At 38.1% G+C, this 19,745-nt stretch overlaps 1 protein-coding gene across 1 annotated transcript in view; it reads right to left on the reverse strand.

The window, feature by feature from the left end:
* LOC122667765 (exocyst complex component SEC5A-like) overlaps window positions 1–18,463 on the reverse strand; it is a 35,565-nt gene extending 17,102 nt beyond the window's left edge. Inside the window, exons 1-13 of the mRNA XM_043864177.1 lie at window positions 17,898–18,463; window positions 15,590–15,741; window positions 11,503–11,597; window positions 9,000–9,194; window positions 8,662–8,789; window positions 8,401–8,559; window positions 7,947–8,051; window positions 7,278–7,352; window positions 6,972–7,109; window positions 6,666–6,854; window positions 5,524–5,667; window positions 4,065–4,191; window positions 3,772–3,982 (exon numbers count right to left, since the gene is read on the reverse strand). Coding sequence (XP_043720112.1) covers window positions 3,772–3,982; window positions 4,065–4,191; window positions 5,524–5,667; window positions 6,666–6,854; window positions 6,972–7,109; window positions 7,278–7,352; window positions 7,947–8,051; window positions 8,401–8,559; window positions 8,662–8,789; window positions 9,000–9,194; window positions 11,503–11,597; window positions 15,590–15,741; window positions 17,898–18,314 — 2,135 coding nt within the window. The 5' untranslated portion in view covers window positions 18,315–18,463. The remainder of the gene's footprint in view (window positions 1–3,771; window positions 3,983–4,064; window positions 4,192–5,523; window positions 5,668–6,665; window positions 6,855–6,971; window positions 7,110–7,277; window positions 7,353–7,946; window positions 8,052–8,400; window positions 8,560–8,661; window positions 8,790–8,999; window positions 9,195–11,502; window positions 11,598–15,589; window positions 15,742–17,897) is intronic.
* Between the last annotated feature and the right edge of the window lie 1,282 nt (window positions 18,464–19,745).

Raw genomic sequence — 19,745 nt, forward strand, 5'->3', positions numbered from 1 at the left:
AGCATTGCTAAACTCAACTCAACTAACCATTTCCCAACTAAATGGGGTCAGCTACATGAATTCTTTTCCAACATTCCAATCTACCTAAGGTCAATTTAATTGTCAAGACTAATCTATTCATATATTTTCTGAGACTACTTTTGAAGTCACCTTCAGTCTACCCCTGGGTCTTTTAATCCATCTAAGATGTATCATCTCAGTCCTTACTTCTACACTCAAAGCCCCGATAGAGATAAGTTGAGGGATGATCATTTGCTCATCAATTAAATGCATTCAAAATATTAAAGTATTAAACACAAAGAAGAGAGCAAGGAAAAGGCAACACCTAAACAAAGGTCTCCTACAATCCCAGGACAATACAATAATACATTTACCCTGCCGCCACCCCCACCCCCCTTTTCTCAAAATTTCAAAAACTACCAAGATACAAAAACACCACCACCACCTAAACTTAGACTTGGCCGCCTCCATGTTATTTTTTATTTCCCCTCTTTTGTAACATTATTTAGTATGCTACAATATATATATATATTTTTTTTGGTGCAGAAACCCCTCAAGAGGGGGATGAAGATTCCATACGAGCTGGTAAAAGAAGCTTTACAATATCCAAAAGGATATTGTAAATCAACAATATGTACCTTATATCATCAGAACTCAACATTAAGCCACATGAAGTCATAAAAAATCAATATTAAGCAACATTAAGTCATATGAATTAATCAAAAATCAATATTAAGCCACATAAAGTCATCAAAATCAACATAGAACTAGAAGACAATAGAACTAAAGAAGCAAGCTATTGAAGGTTTGAAACAATCAAAACATACATTTGGTTTATAGTGTTCTTAGAAAATATGATCTTATCAATAAGTAATTAAGCCGCTCTCGATTTAGAGAAATGTTCTTGTTCTCTAAGAAGTTTGACTGATCAAATGATTTTATTTTTACATGAGACTTTTGGTATTAGGTAGAACACAAAACCAGCTTTCAAACAAATCCAAGATTGCTTAAATCTGATTTATATTGAAGGAGTTATGTTCCGGACAAACCTTATTTGGTGTGCGTGAATGTTGACAAAATAGCTCTGAATGAAAATCTTTTTTAAATATCAAAACAAACGAATATTTTACCGCACTTTGAGTTTTTAGCAATGTTTTACCATATTAAGATTTATGGAATTTTTAGATTTAAGAAAAAAATCCAGCATTAGAAAGTTGAAAATTCCACCTACCACTAAAATCTAGTTTTTGTTCTTGAACTAGGGGTTGACTTTTTATCTTTTTGGAATTTGATTTTTTAACTACTTTTATTGGATTCAAATAGGGGGTATTTGCTTACTTATGAATAATATCCTACGTAAATAAAATACAAATATGTATTTCATTTACTTAAATGATATTTGGCATATATACGTGCCAGAACCTGGTCCGATACCAATTAAACCTTATTTTGTGTGCGCGAATGCTGTCAAAATCGCTCTGAATGAAAATATTATTTTAAGGGTAAATTACACGTCACCCCCTGGTTTTCAAACGAAACTCAGATCACCCCCTGGTTTTTGAAAAAACTCAAATCTCCCCCTCTACAGTAACAGTGTTAGTCTGATGTTAGTTATTAGTGTGAAAGGACTATTTTACCCTTGTACTAAAACATTAGAATTAAATTTACAATACTACCCTTCCTTCATCTTCAACATTGGTCAAGGATAGTTTAAGGATTTAAATTTATTTAGCTAGTTGACATCATCACTTAACAGCATAAAACTAACGGTAGGGACTAATTTGTCATATTGGGGTCTAAACCAGGGGTGATTTGAGTTTTTTCAAAAACCAAGGGGTGATCTATGTTTCATTTGAAAACCAGGGGGTGACGTGTAATTTACCCTTATTTTAAATATCAAAGCAAACGAATATTTTACTGCACTTGGGTTTTTAGCAATGTTTAACCATATTAAGATTTACGGAATTTTTAGATTTGAGAAAGAAAAAAAAAAACCCAACATTAGAAAGTTGAAAATTCCACCTACCATCAAAAAACCAGTTTTTGTTCTTGAACTGGGGGGGGGGGGGGTTTGAATTTTTAACTCTTTAATTGGATTCTTTTTTCTTTTTTTTTGGTAAGCTATTTAATTGGATTCAAATAGGCGGTATTTGCTTATTTGAATAATATCTTAAGTAAATGAAATACAAATATGTATTTCATTTACTTAAATGATATTTGGCATAAATAGGTGCCAGAATCTGGTCCGATACCAATTAAACCAGTGCAAGGCACCCTGCACAGTCGCCTAGGCCCCTAGAGATCCGCCTAGACACCTAGGCGAGCGACGCCTTGGCAGCGACTTGACAACTATGAGACCTCTAATAGGAAACTCATGCTCCTAAACAAGTCCAAAAGACCAACTCACAATAATTGGGGTCACTACATCTCTTCCCACTCGACACAAGAAAATTTATTCTGAATGCAAAACCTCCAATTTTTATTGAATAGAGCAGCCAACCATTCAATAAACACGAATTTCTTTGCCTCCAAAAGGCTTAGCTCAATGAACATCAACGAAGACGAATAGATGCAGTGCTGATTACACTTCATGACAACTCATCAACCTCACATCAGTCTACCCACTCGCAACTTCACATTGAGCCTCCTGAAACCAGTTCATATCCGGATCCTGAATAACAGGCTCCCTCATCTGGCCACTAACAAGTGCAATGGAGCCACACATATCCCAGATTTCTGAGCATATCAAATCTGACCCCAGTAAATACCATTAACCACTGCCCTATTATAAAAACCATTAGATTTGTTCACTTGTATGACTGATCTCCCATAATCTTTCTCTGCATTTAAATCCTCTCCTATCCAAGGAATTATCCTGAAGTTCAAAATTTGATCTTAAAACAAACTGGCAGAAGGTTGGCCCATCCACTGATACTTCAGACCAATCTCCACTTATCAAGCCAATCTTACACCAGGATTGTTGGCTAGAGGATTTAACCGGATGCCACTCACTATCAGAATTCAGAAGCATACAACTGGAGCTTCCTTGTGACTGCAACCACTAATGGGACCCTAATCAGACAGACTTTGGTCTCCGTTCATCTCATCCACATGACGACAGACCAGAACTAATGGTATTCTTGCACGATGGCCACATCTTTGCCTTCAATGGGAATTCTTACAGAAAAAACCTCCAACCAGCCAGCACAGGTGTTTAAGAATCACCAGATACAAAACTCCAAACCAGGAGAGGAACTTGTTCAGCCCTCCAAGCAAGAAATTTGCATGAACAATTATAAAATCCCCAACAACATTGTCTTATGACTTTCAGCATTATTTTGCACCAGTATGGAGCTGCACCCCCAACCACCAACATACGCTTACACCTTTAGGTCTTCAAATGACTCCTGCAAGAGGGTCCAGTTCCAATCAACCTTTTTTTTATATACGAGAGTCAGTTCCAATTCCCCACTACTTAGAACGAGCTCAGGCTAGGATGGAACAAACTTTTGAATGACTTAATGGAGAAATGCCTCCCGTTATGGAACACCTTACCAATGCATATCAATCGGAAGGTTGTAAGCCTAGAGGACATGCACAATATGATTCCTGAGTAGACCTAAGAAGGAAGTATCAATGCCTGAAGCTTTTCACAGTAAAATCCAACACAGGAAGCTGTAATTGCTAACAGAAAATCCCCATCCCAATAATTCCAATCGCCAATGATTCAATAAAAAAAATTCCATAGAATAATATGCATAGAAGACTCACGAACTGATCTGATCCATTGCTGAACCCATCATTGTGCGGAAAGCTAGGGGCAGGAAAGATATTGTGTATGGGGATTTGTTTCTTTCAAGGATGGACACAGGGATCCATGAATCATCTTTTGCTATTTCTTCAGTTGTTGCCCGCATCCACGAGCATAGCCTGAGAATGTAGATCTTCATGATTTCCGCATGAAGCATTTGCAAACTTGCAACTGCCATTATCAAAGAATAATGCATTTAGAATTGAAAAGCTGAGAAGACATCAGACAACAAATATGAAGTGTTACTAAGTACCAACACTAGGAGGAGCTGACTCTTTTCCTTCAATAGCTTGGCATGCTTTAGATATTTCCTTTATGGCATCACTCATGTAAGGGCATAGAATATTCGATTCTTCAAGGTCATGAAAAGTGCCATGGACCTGCAACAGCAGCATCAGCACAGTGTAGTTATTTCAGTTCATCACCACAGTTTATTCATTTAATTCACTAAATAAAAAAATAAATTCACTTTAAATAAAACCCATCTATACAACCTAGTAACTGAATAAAAGATACAGTGACAGTATAATTAAAACAGATGCATAAAATAATGTTGGAGTACACAGCCAACACAGAACACAAGCTTCGGCAGTAGATTGAAGGGAGAGAATTAAATACCAAAGAGGGTTGGCAATCAGTCAGTTCAGGCCTGATAGAAAAACGTGCAACATGAACGTTGGCCCAGATTCTAAACAGTTGGCAAACAGCCAAACCAAAACCTTGGGAAGTGAGCAAGCTGTGACTGAATTGATAAATGTCCATCCAAGGCCTAAACTAGAATGGGATTCGCCAACCCAAAAAGCAATTTACAAGTAATTTTTTTTTTAAGAAAAAATATTCTGCTACCCCTAGTTGTACAGCATCAAGACTCTCAAATGAGCAGAAAACCATCAACATTTCTGTACCAGAAGATACGCTAGTATCATATGCACGGGGTTAAGATCATTAAACTATTTCCACATTTCTCAAACTATTACAAGACTAGGAAACTGATATGGCCAAGATTATCCATCCAAGAAGACAACACCATGTTTTACTGTAATATTGTCTATGTCAGCAGTTTGATGTTACCGAGTTAATGAAACTTCTAATACTAACAAAGTTTAACACAGATGATCTCTTTCTTTTTAGCCTATTCATAATCAGTCACTCTGTTCCAGGTTTCTTCTACCTTTGCCTTGAAAAATGATAAACCACTAAGTGATGCACCTAACTATGGCTACAACAAATTACACTATAAGATGGGAGTTAAAATCAAACCAAGAAGAATCCATATTAAGACTTGTTATGGACTTATGGGAACTTTAAAGAAATGCTCGAGGAACACCCCCCCTCTCTTAATTTCTTGTTCTTCCAATGAAAGTATTCTAAGAAGTAATCAAAGAAACAGTGGAACAGAATGAAAACCAAGTTAGACTGAGAAACATTATAATCACATAAAACTAGAAGGAAAGCAAAATTAGGAGCAGCATAGGCGGCTGAAGGCAATTCAGAATTTTAAAAAGCATTGGAGAAGTCACATCTCTTTGTAGAGGCTAAACAAAACACCTTTGATATAGTTGGCTATCAAGCCAACAAGTCAACAACAATCAAGTAACTCAAGGATAACCACGTTGAAGGTATTGAAGTTAGTACCAAAGGGAATCACAGACTCATTAAATGGTCAAGCCATCACTCCCAGGCATATAATCAACAGAAGAGTGCATAAGTACCTTGACTTCAAAGGCTGATATTGTACCCTGTATCATTCCAGCAACTTCATCCAGAGAATGACTTGAGTACTTCACATCACCAACTTTATCATCAGCCTTATTGATGGAAGCTTTGACATTCAATTCAGCAGAAGCTTGGGATGACTGTATCAAAGGATCACATGGATTTCAGAATAGAATTCATCAACACAAATAAAAGGGCAAGATTTCAAAACACCTAACGTAGTTCAACAAAAGAGAGATTTTAGAATGAAGCTCATTTCCTTCTTAATAAATGACAAAGAAAGATTTTAACTAGTCCCAACCAAACAAGAAACAAAAGAAGAAACAACCAAATCTTAGTTCTGTGAGGGGGGGGGAAAGAAAATGAAAATACAAAATAGAGCAATAAAATATAATGATATTATGTCTGCCATATCTATTGATAGCCATACAGCGCAACAAACAGGGGCGACAAGTATATTCAGCTAACCAAATCTTTGAGAGTTTGAGACCAAAGGGTATTCTTTATATTTGTGTTAGAAAAACCATAAGCCCACATGAACAAACCAGGCCTGATGGTAAATATCATCCAGGGCAAGAAAAACAGGGGCCTTGTTTTACAACCACAAGTGTTGCTTAGTTCAATAATTGTACACAAACAATGTAGAAGGCCAGTTCACAGATTCTCAACGAGTTCCTTGACCCTACATAACATCTGTTAACATAAAGGAGCTCAATAATCATCCTCTGTTGAGTCAAATGACCCATTTGCAGGTAAAGAAACAGATAAGACATATGGAACTATAGTACCACTTCTGTCATTTAGGAAAGAAAGTGCACAATCCCATATATCTACTAACTGTCAGATTACTCGGACTGTTTATGGTAAGTCCTAGAAAGGTATGAGCCAAGTCTACAATAACAATAGTGTTCCAATGTTTTGGTATTAACAGTTGCGTCTCCAAGCTGCAATATGAGAACAAGTCACAAAGTGTTCATAAAAACTATGCACATGCAATCCATGTATCCATACACTCAATTGAACATCCTGTAAGCAACTCCATGACCCTATAAAAGTTGTCAGTACCGAAAACAGCAGCACAGATACAGTAATTTCAAGGATGTTGAGAGGCTCCGATGAAAAAAGACAGTCAAGATACCTTCGCAAACTTCCCACTGAACACAGAAAGTGCTACTTTCCAAAAGGCAGGTATATGATGGATAAGCACAGCAGTTAACCTGCGGATATATCTTCCCCTTAGGGCATCCACTTCTTCACTATTAAGGTCGACCACTTCTGAATCTACTGGCACATGAGCCTCTCCAAGGAGGGAGAGGTCAACATCCGACTGATGACAATAGAAGATAAAAGGAATTATATGCACTTTCTAATAATTTTCACGCAAGTTTCGAAAATCCTTTAATTTTGTTTTATAAAATAAGATCCATCTTGATGAAATGCATACAGAGTTGTTTGAATCTTGCTGGATTTGCCTCCACCTTGCATCAGAGAGTTGTCTCTCACGGATCTCATTATGCAAAGCTTCCATCCTGGCTTCATGATCCAAGGTGCATCTTTCAAGCAACCCTCGAATCCTGCGATTCTGCCAAAGAACAAACCAAACTAAATAAGAATTTGATGGCAGTGATAATAATGATGATTAAGGCAACACGAATAAGATGCAATATGAAAATGGATGATTTTTTTAAAAAACATTTCACTAGGATGATATTGTTACAAATCTTGCTACACTGTAAAGAGCATATCTAACCTGAATATTTAAATAATGCCATACAGGGTCTGACTCAGGTTCCAGTTCCAACAACAGTCTCACAGTGTTTTCAAGCTGGGAGAAGCACAGAATGTAAGTTAGTTGTGTGGGAAGACAAAGCATGATTAGCGGCAGCCTCTAGTATATCCAGAAGATTTCCACAGCAATAAGCATGCAATGTTAGAAATCAAGTATAAAATTAGTGGATAAACTACAAAGAGATAAGAAAAGACTAAATCATGCAGAACTCATGCTTTCCCATAAAGATGGCCTGTTGGAGGAAAGATTTACAACCCAATGCATACTTATAATATTATATGGCTCAATGTACACTAAACATGCAATATTCCCAGCCCTTTTCCTGTTCCCATTTTATTTTTCATCAACAAAATATACCCGTGAGAGCCAGCAAGCTCAAATACCCATGATAAAAATGGTGTCCATAAATACAACACATCAACGGAAAGCTATCTCCTAGTGTTTTTTTTTTTTTTTTTGGTGGGGGGGGAGGGGGGGTTGGGTTGGGGTGGGGGTGGTAGATTACACCCTAGTCTTTAGGATGAAGATCAAACTTAGTTATTCATGGTCCATGTGAAATGGTTATTCAACTCAAGTCCATAACCACTAGAGACTCGTGATAAATATGGACTCAGTGAAGAGTGAACATACATCTGCTAGGTCAATTTGTGGATCTTCCATGGATTTGTAAAGCATGCCTTTGAACTCATGCATCACTTTTTCCACCTCCTCAAGAACACGTTTTAGTATACCCACCTGAAAGTAAATAATAATTACTGTGAATAGATCGAACAGTGAGATGGACGGATACAAGCAACAGCATAAATAATAATTAAGAAAGGCATAGAATAGAAATCCACAACAAAATAACTGAGTCTTTTACATTAAGTTTTTAGATTTAAAAAATATCTTTGCTCCTACAACAAGTGTTTTTCCAACGGCTTTCAACTGCAAATATATGTTTATGTAAAATTTCAGCTGTGTTTTCATTCGAAAATTGTGTTGTTCTCAGATTTAAATTTTGAAAAAGAAAATTGGGGGGGGGGGGGGGGGATCAGACATCCAAGACCAAAAAGGTAAAATAAGAACAAAGCAATTCATGTACATGGGAAGGCAGAACAATAGACTTTGCTTTCCGATATTCTCTGACTGCCAAGTCATATTCACCCTTACTGATGCTCCCACGAATAGCACTTGGCAAATTGAATAGAGTTCGGAACCTCTGCAGCATTCCTTGGACAGACCTGATCTTCTCAGCTTGAACCTACATTTATTTCAGTAAGAAGAAAATGAAGTGAGGCTTATCTACCCAAATGGTGCCAAACAGGTTCATACTTGCAAACTAAGACAATAGGATTTCTCCCACCTGTCTCTCAAATAGAGGCTCAAAAGCACGATTTGCTACTGAACTAACTCCTTGTATACAATTAAATAAATGAGCAGTTCCTGCTCCTTCAGGGTCTTCTTCTATTCGCTTCAATTTTGATTCAATATCTGCCCAAGAATTAAGACTTTCACAACAAAGGGAAACTAAAGGCACTGAATTGACTAAAACAAAATGCAGAACAAGGAGGCAGAACTAGCAACACTCAAATGGAAAAAAGAACAAAAGCAATTGGATGACAACAAGAGGACACTCAACCAGTTTGGTATAAAAAAGAGATTGACATCGAGAAATCCAAGTACGAAGCAGTAGTAGCATACCATCAATTGTGGTCTTGCAAGAGACGAAACAGTCAAAATTTTCTTTAACTAATTGTTTTCGCTGTTGAGTACGTCCTATAAGATCACTTTTTAGCGCCAGAAAACCAGCCTCCAAGTCTGTTCCATTTGTATCTTGATGCACCCGGGATAGAAAAAGTTTTGCATCAAACTTCTCAGAGAAATACATCAATTTTTCTGCCAAATATGGATTGACGGCAAAACCATTACAGCCTTGAAAATGGTACTCAGAAATAAACATAACCAAGGTTCCTCCAAACATAATTAATAGAATATTGTAGGATAACCAGTGACGATACAGTGACAGCCTATGCAGTATACACATGTCAAAATATTATGAACCAATGTGCCACATTTCTAGAAGAAATATTCTTGAGAAAGGAATTTGAGAACAGAAGAAGTAATCCAGAAACAAAAACCGGAGACTAACAATACCTGTGATAAGAAGAGAGTGCGGATCAACTAAGAAATAAAGTATTCATTAGAAAATGATAGAGATATAATTTATTAGCCATCAAGTATTTTACTTGACCTATTCACTGTCGTAAAATTACACATCCATTCTCTCCCAATAAATCCATAACAGTGAGCACTGACAAAAATTTCCCAAGGATCAATGACCTAATTTAACCTCAAAGCAAGGTATGATAAATTTACAACCAAACTAAAAGCATTTCCAAATGATTCTAAACGATAATAAATCTCATAAAAATAGGAACCCACCACCAACAACTCTATGGGAATTTGCACGGAGATACTCCTATCACTTTATACCACCAAATTTTGAGTCAAAAGGTGAACAAAATGTAGTGCCTAATTGCATAAGCAGTAGACCATTCAGAACAATTACATCATAACTTTAACAACTCTCAACATTAATTCCACACAATATATTAGTCATTTTCAAACTAACTTTGGAACACATCCTTGAATTCCTTTCTCTCCATCGCTCATTTCATTTTTTTTAAAGGATTCACTATATCACCATATAATAGAGAGGCTCCTCCTACCTTCACAAATTCTTTACTTTCTTCCCTTTCATACTATTCCATATTTCTGTAACTTTTTCCTTGTCACTAATTATGGGTTTTTTTCCCTTTTCTTTTTTTTTTTTTTTTTTTTTGGGGGGGGGGTTGGAAGAGGGGCAGTGAGGCCATGATGGAAAAATTCATTCACGTATAATGGCCTTGACAACGGCAAGTTGAATTGTCCAATGAAATAAGGCCAAATATCTTTCACCACTGAACAGTATACAAATAGGTATCTGGCTTTTTCCACATCTTTTGCATACATATTTTTCCAAAAGGGAAACCCCTACTCTATAGATTATAGCTACAAACACATTTTGCCATCTCATAGGGGCTTCTGCAGAAAGACATAGATCTACTATTGGATGTAACTGCAGATATATTGGTAAGTTAAGCATGTTGCATACTTTCTGATTATTGGACTTGCAATTTTAAGGAGTGTGAAGATTTTGGCCGAGTGAAATTATTTAATCATTGGTGGTACTCTTAGATTCTCCGTGTATATAGTTTTTTTAAGCAACAAAAGAAAGTGTATTAGAAGCATCAACAAAAAGAGAGAGGCCAGAAGAGAGACCCAAAGAACCTTAAAAAGAGAAGCCCAAACGCTACAAATGAAGCTCCTAACCCCTTAAACCTCCAGGAAAATATTCAACCTAGCTATAGTCAGGAACATCACACCATTAAATAAGTCAGAAAGTGTATTAGAAGCATCAACAAAAAGAGAGAGGCCAAAAGAAAGACCCAAAGAACCTTACAAAGAGAAGCCCAAATGCTACAAATGAAGCTCCTAACCCCTTAAACCTCCAGGAAAATATTCAACCTAGCTATAGTCAGGAACAGCACACCATTAAATAAGTCAGAAAGTGTACTAGAAGCATCAACAAAAAGAGAAAGGCCAAAAGAAAGACCCAAAGAACCTTAAAAAGAGAAGCCCAAACGCTACAAATGAAGCTCCTAACCCCTAAAACCTCCAGGAAAATATTCAACCTACCTATAGTCAGGAACAACACACCATTAAATAAGTCCCTTAAACTTCTCTCTCTCTAATGTATACAATAACACTCCCCAGCACGTGCAGGCCAAGATCCCATGGTCCTTGCACGTGGAGCTCACGCAGCATCAAGGGAGAATAAATATCAGGAAACTCTTCCAATGCACTTGTCAGGAGTCAAACACTTGACTTCCCTATTCTGGTACCATGTTCGCTACCGTTTCACCTAAAAGCTTGAACTGTTAGGGAACGGCAGCGTCAATGTATACAATAACAATTATATCCCATAAGCATTAGTAATCATGTGAATAAAAAAATGATCAAAGTGACAGAGGATGTTCCTATTAAAAATAAAAAAACAGAACAATTATACAAAAAAAAAGTCCCAAAAAGAGAACAATAAATAAATATACCAAAAAAAAAAAACAAGTTGCTTTTATACATCAAATCCAATTGAAAACAGTACCACGAGTGCTAGCATCGAAATGATCCTTGTCAAGTTTTGCTGGGGAATTTTCTGAAGTCTCAGTGATTAACCTCAATGACTTGTTATCTATTACCCTGCCAATAACAAAGAAAATCAATTGAACATTAAAGGAAACAAATGTTAAGATGAAAGCTAAGCCACTTAAGCCATTATTTGCAACCACACAAGCACTTCCAAATTTCCAGTAGCTTAGTTTATAGGTTTTCTGAAATGAGATATTTATCCCTCATATTGCATAAAAGAAGGAAACCCAAAAAATAAGTCAACTTACATAACAAGGAGTTGTATCCAGCTAACCAAGATGGTTTGATGTTGCAGAATAACTATTCTAATGAACTGAATGAGAAAAGATTAATTAAAACAACTAAGTAGCCAAAGAAGTATGACGAACGTAAAACTGCAATTTATTTTCCTTTACCCGAAATGGAGGACATAGACTCATCGACAACAAGTACCTTATCTCGGCCAGAGCAAGAAGAATAGGTACGGAAGACCTCTGAGTTACTAGTCATGTGGTCGGTAGCACCAGAGTCAATTAACCATAAAGGACTGGTAAAAGAGGCATGAAAATTACCTGACTGGGCAAGGTTGAAGACAGAAGAAGATGAAGAGCTAGTGGTAAGTTGTGTCACCAATTTTTGGATGGCAGCCATCTGATCCGGAGATAAGGGTGCTGCAGTAGAAGTAGCAGGGCTAGTATCGGTTGCGTCAGAGAGATGAGCCTGGGAACGAGTGCCACCCTGTTAGGGAGTGCACCCACCTTTGGGACGCCCATGGAGCTTCCAACAAGTTTCCCATGTGTGACGATGGCAACCAAAGTAATCACACTTCACGGGTGGGTTCCCGTGCAAAAGTAGGAGCCATGAAGAGATCTGCAGAAACTGATGCAGGTGGTGTAGTGAGCGAGGTAGACCGGACGGGAATAGCAAAAGGCATCATAACAATCCGTCGATGTTCTTCAGATTGAACCAGATTATATGCCTGAAGGATTGTAGGGAATGTATCACGCCCCAGTATTTGGATCCTAACTTGGTCATACTCTAGGTTCAGGCCTTTCAGAAAATCATACACATGTTCCATCTCCCTCTCCTTTTTAAAGGTACCAGCATCATCAGGATGAACCATAGGAACGGGATGATAGAAGTCTAATTGCTGCCAAAGAGTGGTCAGGACAGAGTAGTAGGCTGTGAGAGACAGCTCCTTTTGAGTAGTGTTACAAACTTGACGTCATATCTCATAAATTTGGGCATAATTCCCTGCCTGTGAGTAGGTCTGACAAACTGCATCCCATAGTTCCTTGGTAGAATTAAAGAAAACAAAGTTGGGGCTAATAGAGGGCTCCATCGAATTAAAGAGGAAGAACATAACCAGCGCATCATTAAACAGCCATGTAGAAGCGGCAATACGATCGGCTGGCTTGGGAATGTCTCCTGTAATCAAGCCAGAGTAGTTGTGACCCCGAAGTGTGAGATGGCATGCCCGGGACCAGGTGAGGTAGTTTTGACCATTAAGTTTGATGGGATCAGGTTGGAGAGCGTGATGCCCAATGCTACTTGATCGACCAAGTGGGTGCCCCTCAGTTGTGCTAGAGGAGGGCGCACCAATGGAGGTAGTACTCGTATTGTCGTCGCCCATGATAACCAAAGAGAAGGAGGATCAAGGTCAACAAACAGTGCGAGTATTCTTCAACACTCAAAAATAAAGGGAGCGTCACCACCGGCTGCAAAGTGGCCAGCGGGGAGGCGCGGCAACCATATGGGTTGCGGCAAAGAAGCAACACCGGCGGTAGGAGAAGCAAGCAGGAGATGGCGCAGCGACCCAGCGAGTCGCGGCGGCACCGACAAGAGAGGCTGGCAAAAGAGGCACGGCGACCTAGAGGTCGTGGCAATGGCGCGCAATGGTAATTCCGATGACGAGAGAAGCCGGCAGAGGAGGCACGGTGACCTAGAGGTCACGGCAGTGGCTAAAGGGCATGCGGCAACCTTGGGTCGCATTAACAAGGTAGCGGCAACAATAGAGCCAACGGGAAAAGGCTGGCGGACACGTCGGCAGTGGCAACGGTGATAGGAAGGCGTAGTGAGGAGGCGCAAGATAGAGAAAACTCAAGTTTGCATGGTGCAATGGTAGTCTACCATGCTAGACGAGGAGGCTACGGCCTCCAACGGGCGGCGGCGGTGATGGAGGACAATGTGAAAACCAAAAAAGATTTCCTAGGGTTTTGGGCTCTGATACCAAGTTCAGAATCAGAGTTGGGAGAATGATGTGACTTGTCATTAACGACAGAGTTCCTCTTTATTACAATAGAGTTACAACCCAAAGGGGTAAAAAGGTAAATAAAATGAAACCCTAATTAAACCTAATGTAAGATGCTAAAATACTAATCCCACGGTTCTCAACATACGCTTATAACTCAAGCTATATCCAAGATCTGAGAAGATTTTGCAGAAATAGATAATCAAACTGTCAAACTGATCAATAATAATACTCTAACAGAATATAGATTAGTTGGCCAGATTTAAAGATTTAACTTCAGAATCAGTGATCAACTAGTCAGTTTATCGAATTGATATAACCACAATTAGAAAAAAAAAACTATGAGAAAAACAGTAGATACTAAGAGAGAAAAAGGGAGAGAAAAATAGGGAAAATGGAATTATGGGGAAGGGAGAGAGGAGAGAAAGAAGAGGGAGATGCCACTCAATTTTTAAACTGAAAATCCAGATTCCATTCCATCACAAATCATGGAGGGAATGGGTTGGTTTCATTGCTATTTATAAAAATAGAAATAAAATCTCGTAATTTGATTCCACTAATGACTCTTAATCTTCCCATACTAACTTAAACACTTAAAAGGACTCTACTCAATTAAATTAACTTGACTACTTAATATTACATCATTACATGGGACTAACACAATCTTATTCATATACTTAATCTTATGTGCCCCCCTTAAATCCCAACTTCTAGTCTTATAAAAAAGGCCCATTACATTTTAAAGAAAAAAGCTCAACATGACAAGCCCAAGGTCCATAGAACCCAACCATGGGCCAAAATAAAGCATTCAAAGGCCCAATTGGACACCCTTAACTGCATCAATTCCACCCTTTGACCTCCTCCACTTTCCTTTAAACCCTTTTCTGTCCAGAGCATAATCGAGAAAATCCCAAAGAACATATTTATAGACTTTCTTCATAATTCATATTGCAATTAAAGATGGTAACTCTGTTTACTCTATTGGGCTCATCCCGCATTTGTATATGTTAATTGCTGAGTGGCCAAAACCCGGAACAAGAGTTTCATTCGAGCTTCAAGAAGGATTGTGGAAGGAATAACAATAAGCTATTCAGGAAGGCATGGGAGACCTAAATTATAGTTTAAATTAGTGATTACAAAACAAAAATATTCCTACGTCAGTTCATATTGAAAGGTAACAGAAATCTGAATTTCAAAATATAAGCACAAGATTCCAACAAGTGACAAGTACCAAATTGTACACTGGTTTCTTAAGAAACATTCAACATTTATAAGGTAGATCCCTCAATCGAAATGAGAACTTCATAGGTTAAAAATTCAAACTTTGTCAAAATTATTAACAACAATTCAGTTTTTTCTTTTAAAATTACCCAACAAATATAATTAATTTTAAACAATATAGCAAAAAGGAGAATAACTGTCGAGTTGTATTATTGTCAACAAACACCATTTAGGGCACATGTTGGTAACATATAGCAAACCTTGTCACTCATATGAAGTGCAAGACCTAAGTATCCAGGGATTTGAGCCTCAAAGGCTGCAATTCGAGACCTCCCACAGATCTCACACGCCATTGACAAAACTTATTCAAAATGTCATGAGGAAACTAACTGCTCTTCAAATACTAATCAATAAGTTTGTAACAAAAAGTCAGAAACTGAATGTTTTAAGGCTTTCACTAAGTTCAAGCTAGTCAGAAGGGGTATCAGTCAAAAGTTTGATCTAGTTAAATTGTTCAGTTGGTTTTGCTACAAATCAGATATCATATTAAGGAGCATACAACATAAGACTGAAATTAGCAAGAGAAGTTTACCCCAGCCCTAGTGGATCTACACATTCCATCCCTCGGGGGAAGGAATGTAAATTGTTAAGCCCCTTTCGACCCAATACTGAAACCTTCCGATCCAAATTTTGAGCTACAGGTACTGTCCTTGTTTCCCGCATTTCACGAACTCTACGAACAAGCTGTCAAAAAAGACAAAGTGAATCAACAATCAATTTTTAAGAAAATGGAAATGGAGAGTTATGTGCGAGTCTCTCTCTCTCTGCACATCTTCTATTATGTATCCCCGATTCATGCAGCCTCAATGATTGTCAATTCTAGTATTGAGCAAAAGGTTATACCTATACATTCTAAATCAAATTATTTGAATTCTTGTAAATATTCACATATTCTTCCTACATTAACTGGGTTCATGAAGTAAGATCAAGGAATGGTAAGAGCTGCAAGCCTGCAAGGCACACCAATGTCTCATGATTACCTTTTCCAGGGATAACCATTTACCTCTATAACTCTTTTATTTTCTTTTCAAAATTAGAAATAAAAATAATCTTAAAAAAAAAAAGAGAGAGAGAATACTCCAAGGCCTAACAACAGCACCGATACAGCAACCCACCAAGGAAACACAATCTCAACTACATCACAACCGAAAGACAACCAACAACATTCCCCTTTACAACTATTGACCTCTACAATGCAGGACCCAGAAAGATTACATGTTCACACTATACCAACTTAACTTCATATTAGAATCATCGCACACACCCCCCCCCCCCCCACACACACACAATTGATATACAGAACCAATGTCAATCAAGAGAGAGTGAAACATGCAGATCACTGCCAAGGTCTGATCAGATTGATTACCCAATGAATGCAAAATGGTGAAGGGGTCAAGAAGATACTTCATAAATAAAGAACAACAAAATTATCGCTATGGCTATATGCAAACATCCTTTTTCCTCCACCTTTCCCTCCCTTTATTTCATCATTAGTGCAGTTATTGCACCTAACATTAGCCATTTTATAATTATAAACAGCAGCAGAAAACCGTTTGATAGAAGACCATCCAAAGGTGTACATTTTAAACGGAAACGTTTCAGTATGCTCAACATCTTAATGATGATTCCCTTTGCAACTAGTAAGATTAAGAGATGAATAGCAGAAGTCGACGAAGAAATTACTCTTTTGGGTTCTGGTAGTAACTCAAGACCAATATAGTCACATTCAGGTGCTTTCTTTTTTCTTTTTTAATGTCATTGTGCCTACTTTTTTCTCTTTAACAAATAGCCTCTACCATTTCTGGTTGGCCATTTGCCTCCCCCCCCCCCCCCTCCTCCTTTTTCATCTAAGACTCTCTCTCCCCTTTGGGTTTGGCTGGAGCCAAATCTTCTAATATGACTAGCATCTGTTTTGAACACTAGTGCCTCAGGATGTGTTAGCACTTATAATACAAACCTGTTAATAGAGGTTGCCTGTAAAACTAATTAAAATGGAGCCAATCGGGTTACCCATATCCAAAAGAGCATCCTAGTGCACAAGGTTCCCGCTACTACAAGGTCTGAGAGGGGCAAATGTACACAACCTTAACCCCGCTTCACAGAGAGGCTGTTTCCATGATTCGAACCAGCAACCTGATGGTTGCAATAGCACAACTTGATCGGGTTAGTATAATAAGAATTTATTTTGGTAGTTCAGTCTCTCCTCAGTCTGTCTCTCCACCTCAAATGCTTTGTTACTCGGGGTTGTTTCTCTTCTGTTGCTGGTGGGGTTTTTTTTTTTTTTTTTTTTTTTTTCTAACCCTATTTTTCCCTTTTCTTCCTTCTTCTGACAAGTGGTGCCCGTGCGATGACATTGTAAGTATCTGTCTCAACTAGGGTTTTAGTTACAAAATTCTCACCATCATTCGTATACCTTATTTCTGATGATGTGTTGCGTATCCTTAATGTGTCCTTTAAGACACAACCCTATGATACTGCCTTCTAGTATGAGGACATGGAGAAATCAACCATTTTTCATTGGTAATCACAATTGCCACAAGCTCCCAGATAGGCATTCAATTCAAACAGTATTATGATTATGGTGTCAAAATAATGATAAAGCTACCAAGATTCTCTTTTGTTTATCGGACCACCTAAATTATAAAATGAACTCTCTAGTCCGAGAAATTTTGACATTGAGAACGACAAAGGTCAAAGTGAGGCAATATAATTTAACCTGCAATGCATGTGCAGCAATTCGTCTGCCTCGGTGCAAGCAACAACCAATAAAGTTTCTTCCTTTTATAAAGTCTTCAGACCCTTTCGACTGAAAAAAATCTGAGATGAACATCAACACATACCTCGGCCTCGTCGACTTGCTTCCAGGAATATGGTTCGTCACCATCCCAGGCCTGATCACCCGCAACATCTCTCCCTCTTCCAGCAGCACGACTCTTGGCAGCGGAACCACGATCCTTGGAATAATCCTCGTCGCCGGACGAGATACTGAGCATCTCGACCTCCGAATCATCGTCATAGTCGACACCTCGACGAGATTTCTGCGCCTTACCAGGATTGGAGCTAGGGTTTTTGGGCGCAGCGCCCCTGCTCTGATCCTTGGCATAATGAGGAGGCGGAACTGGCTGAACGAGATTAACAACTGGCTTTGAAACCTTGGAAGCTTGGGGTTTCTGGTAATTGGTGTCTCTCGCCGCTTGCTCTTGCAAGGCGATCTGTAGGAGCTCGTCTTCATCAATATCGTCGCCGTCGCTTGACATTTTGATTCGATTTCTCTCTAATTACTCCCTGCTCTAGATCTGATGAACATAAAGCATATAATTCGTCTCTCAATCTATGCTTTTTCCAGAGAGATGGAGAGAAAAGAGGTCATCTGCGGTGGTAATGGACGTAAGGTGGCAGTGAAGTAATGATGCGAACAGTACGGAATAGTATGCGCTTTCTTTCGGTAGGGACTACGGACTATGGAGGGAACGTGAACGTGATTCTTGATTCTTCCCGAAGGAGGAAATATGTAATGTGAATATATCCACATCATACTATCTTTATTACCGTTCGATTAGAATCCATTGTTGTTGATATTTAGCAGTTATTCCAATCCAACTGTTTTCAGTGTCGATTTAATGCTTATCACCGTTTATACCTTTCGGCCCCGGCCTTGCCTTGTCATGTTTGTGTCGGGTATAAGCGGGTGATTACGCGTCTAGGCTTTTCCTATTATTCCTAATACCGTCATTCCTAGTACCGTCAGTTATAAAATGGAAAAAAATTTAAAAAAATATATATTATTGTAATCAAAATAGTAACTTAAAGAAGTTATAATCTATTTTATGGAAAGCAGTTTTCCGTCAGAGAGTGCTGGGTCTCATGTGTGTATTTCTCTCTTCCTTAAATAAGGGGCAGAGATGTCTTTTCACATGAGAAAAAAATAGATGGACTCATGGGAATGCTAGCATAGGCCACACTCCCGAACTGAAATCTTTTTCCCCTTTTTTATTTATCTTTTTATGATAAGATATTATTTTCGAACACAGTTCACTTATCTATTTATTTAAAGGAAATCAGGTATTGTATCTTCCTTAATGAGAGTGAATTTTTTTATTTCAGATAAATATTGTATTAAATAATTCTCAATTTTTTAAAAATCCTTATTTATCCTTCTATTTAATATTACATTAAATAAAAATTTAGAATGGCAATTAAAAGACCGTATCACTTATTAATCACCGCATTGATGGTAACAAGTTGCACCCTTCAAGAATTTTAGATTGTTTTTTGTTTTTGGTGAAAGAATTTTAGATTGTTTTGCCATTTGATCATTGTCATCCTTTCTTCTCGTATTTTAGAGAAAGTGGCGTGGATACATTTGGGATATGGATCTCCTGGTGTACATTTTCATACCCTACAAAATGGATGTTTCATTTCTAATGTATATGATGTCAATATGAAAATGTGATGAGGCTAAAATATAGATCCATCTCCCATCCCCAACCCAACCCCATTTTTTTTTTTTAATTATAACATGATGCAATTTTGTAGGGGGAAGAAGTAAATCCCTACGCTTTCAAAGGTCAACTATGTCATGGTTGTGCCCATTTATGGTTGCACCATAGGGGTAGTGCCCGTCAGCGGCTACACTGCCATCCAAAGAAGCATGGCTCTTCCCATTCACTAGCTTAAGGGGAGCAATA

This window comes from Telopea speciosissima, chromosome 7 (genome assembly GCF_018873765.1).
Source record: "Telopea speciosissima isolate NSW1024214 ecotype Mountain lineage chromosome 7, Tspe_v1, whole genome shotgun sequence".
Classification (NCBI taxonomy): Eukaryota; Viridiplantae; Streptophyta; class Magnoliopsida; order Proteales; family Proteaceae; genus Telopea; species Telopea speciosissima.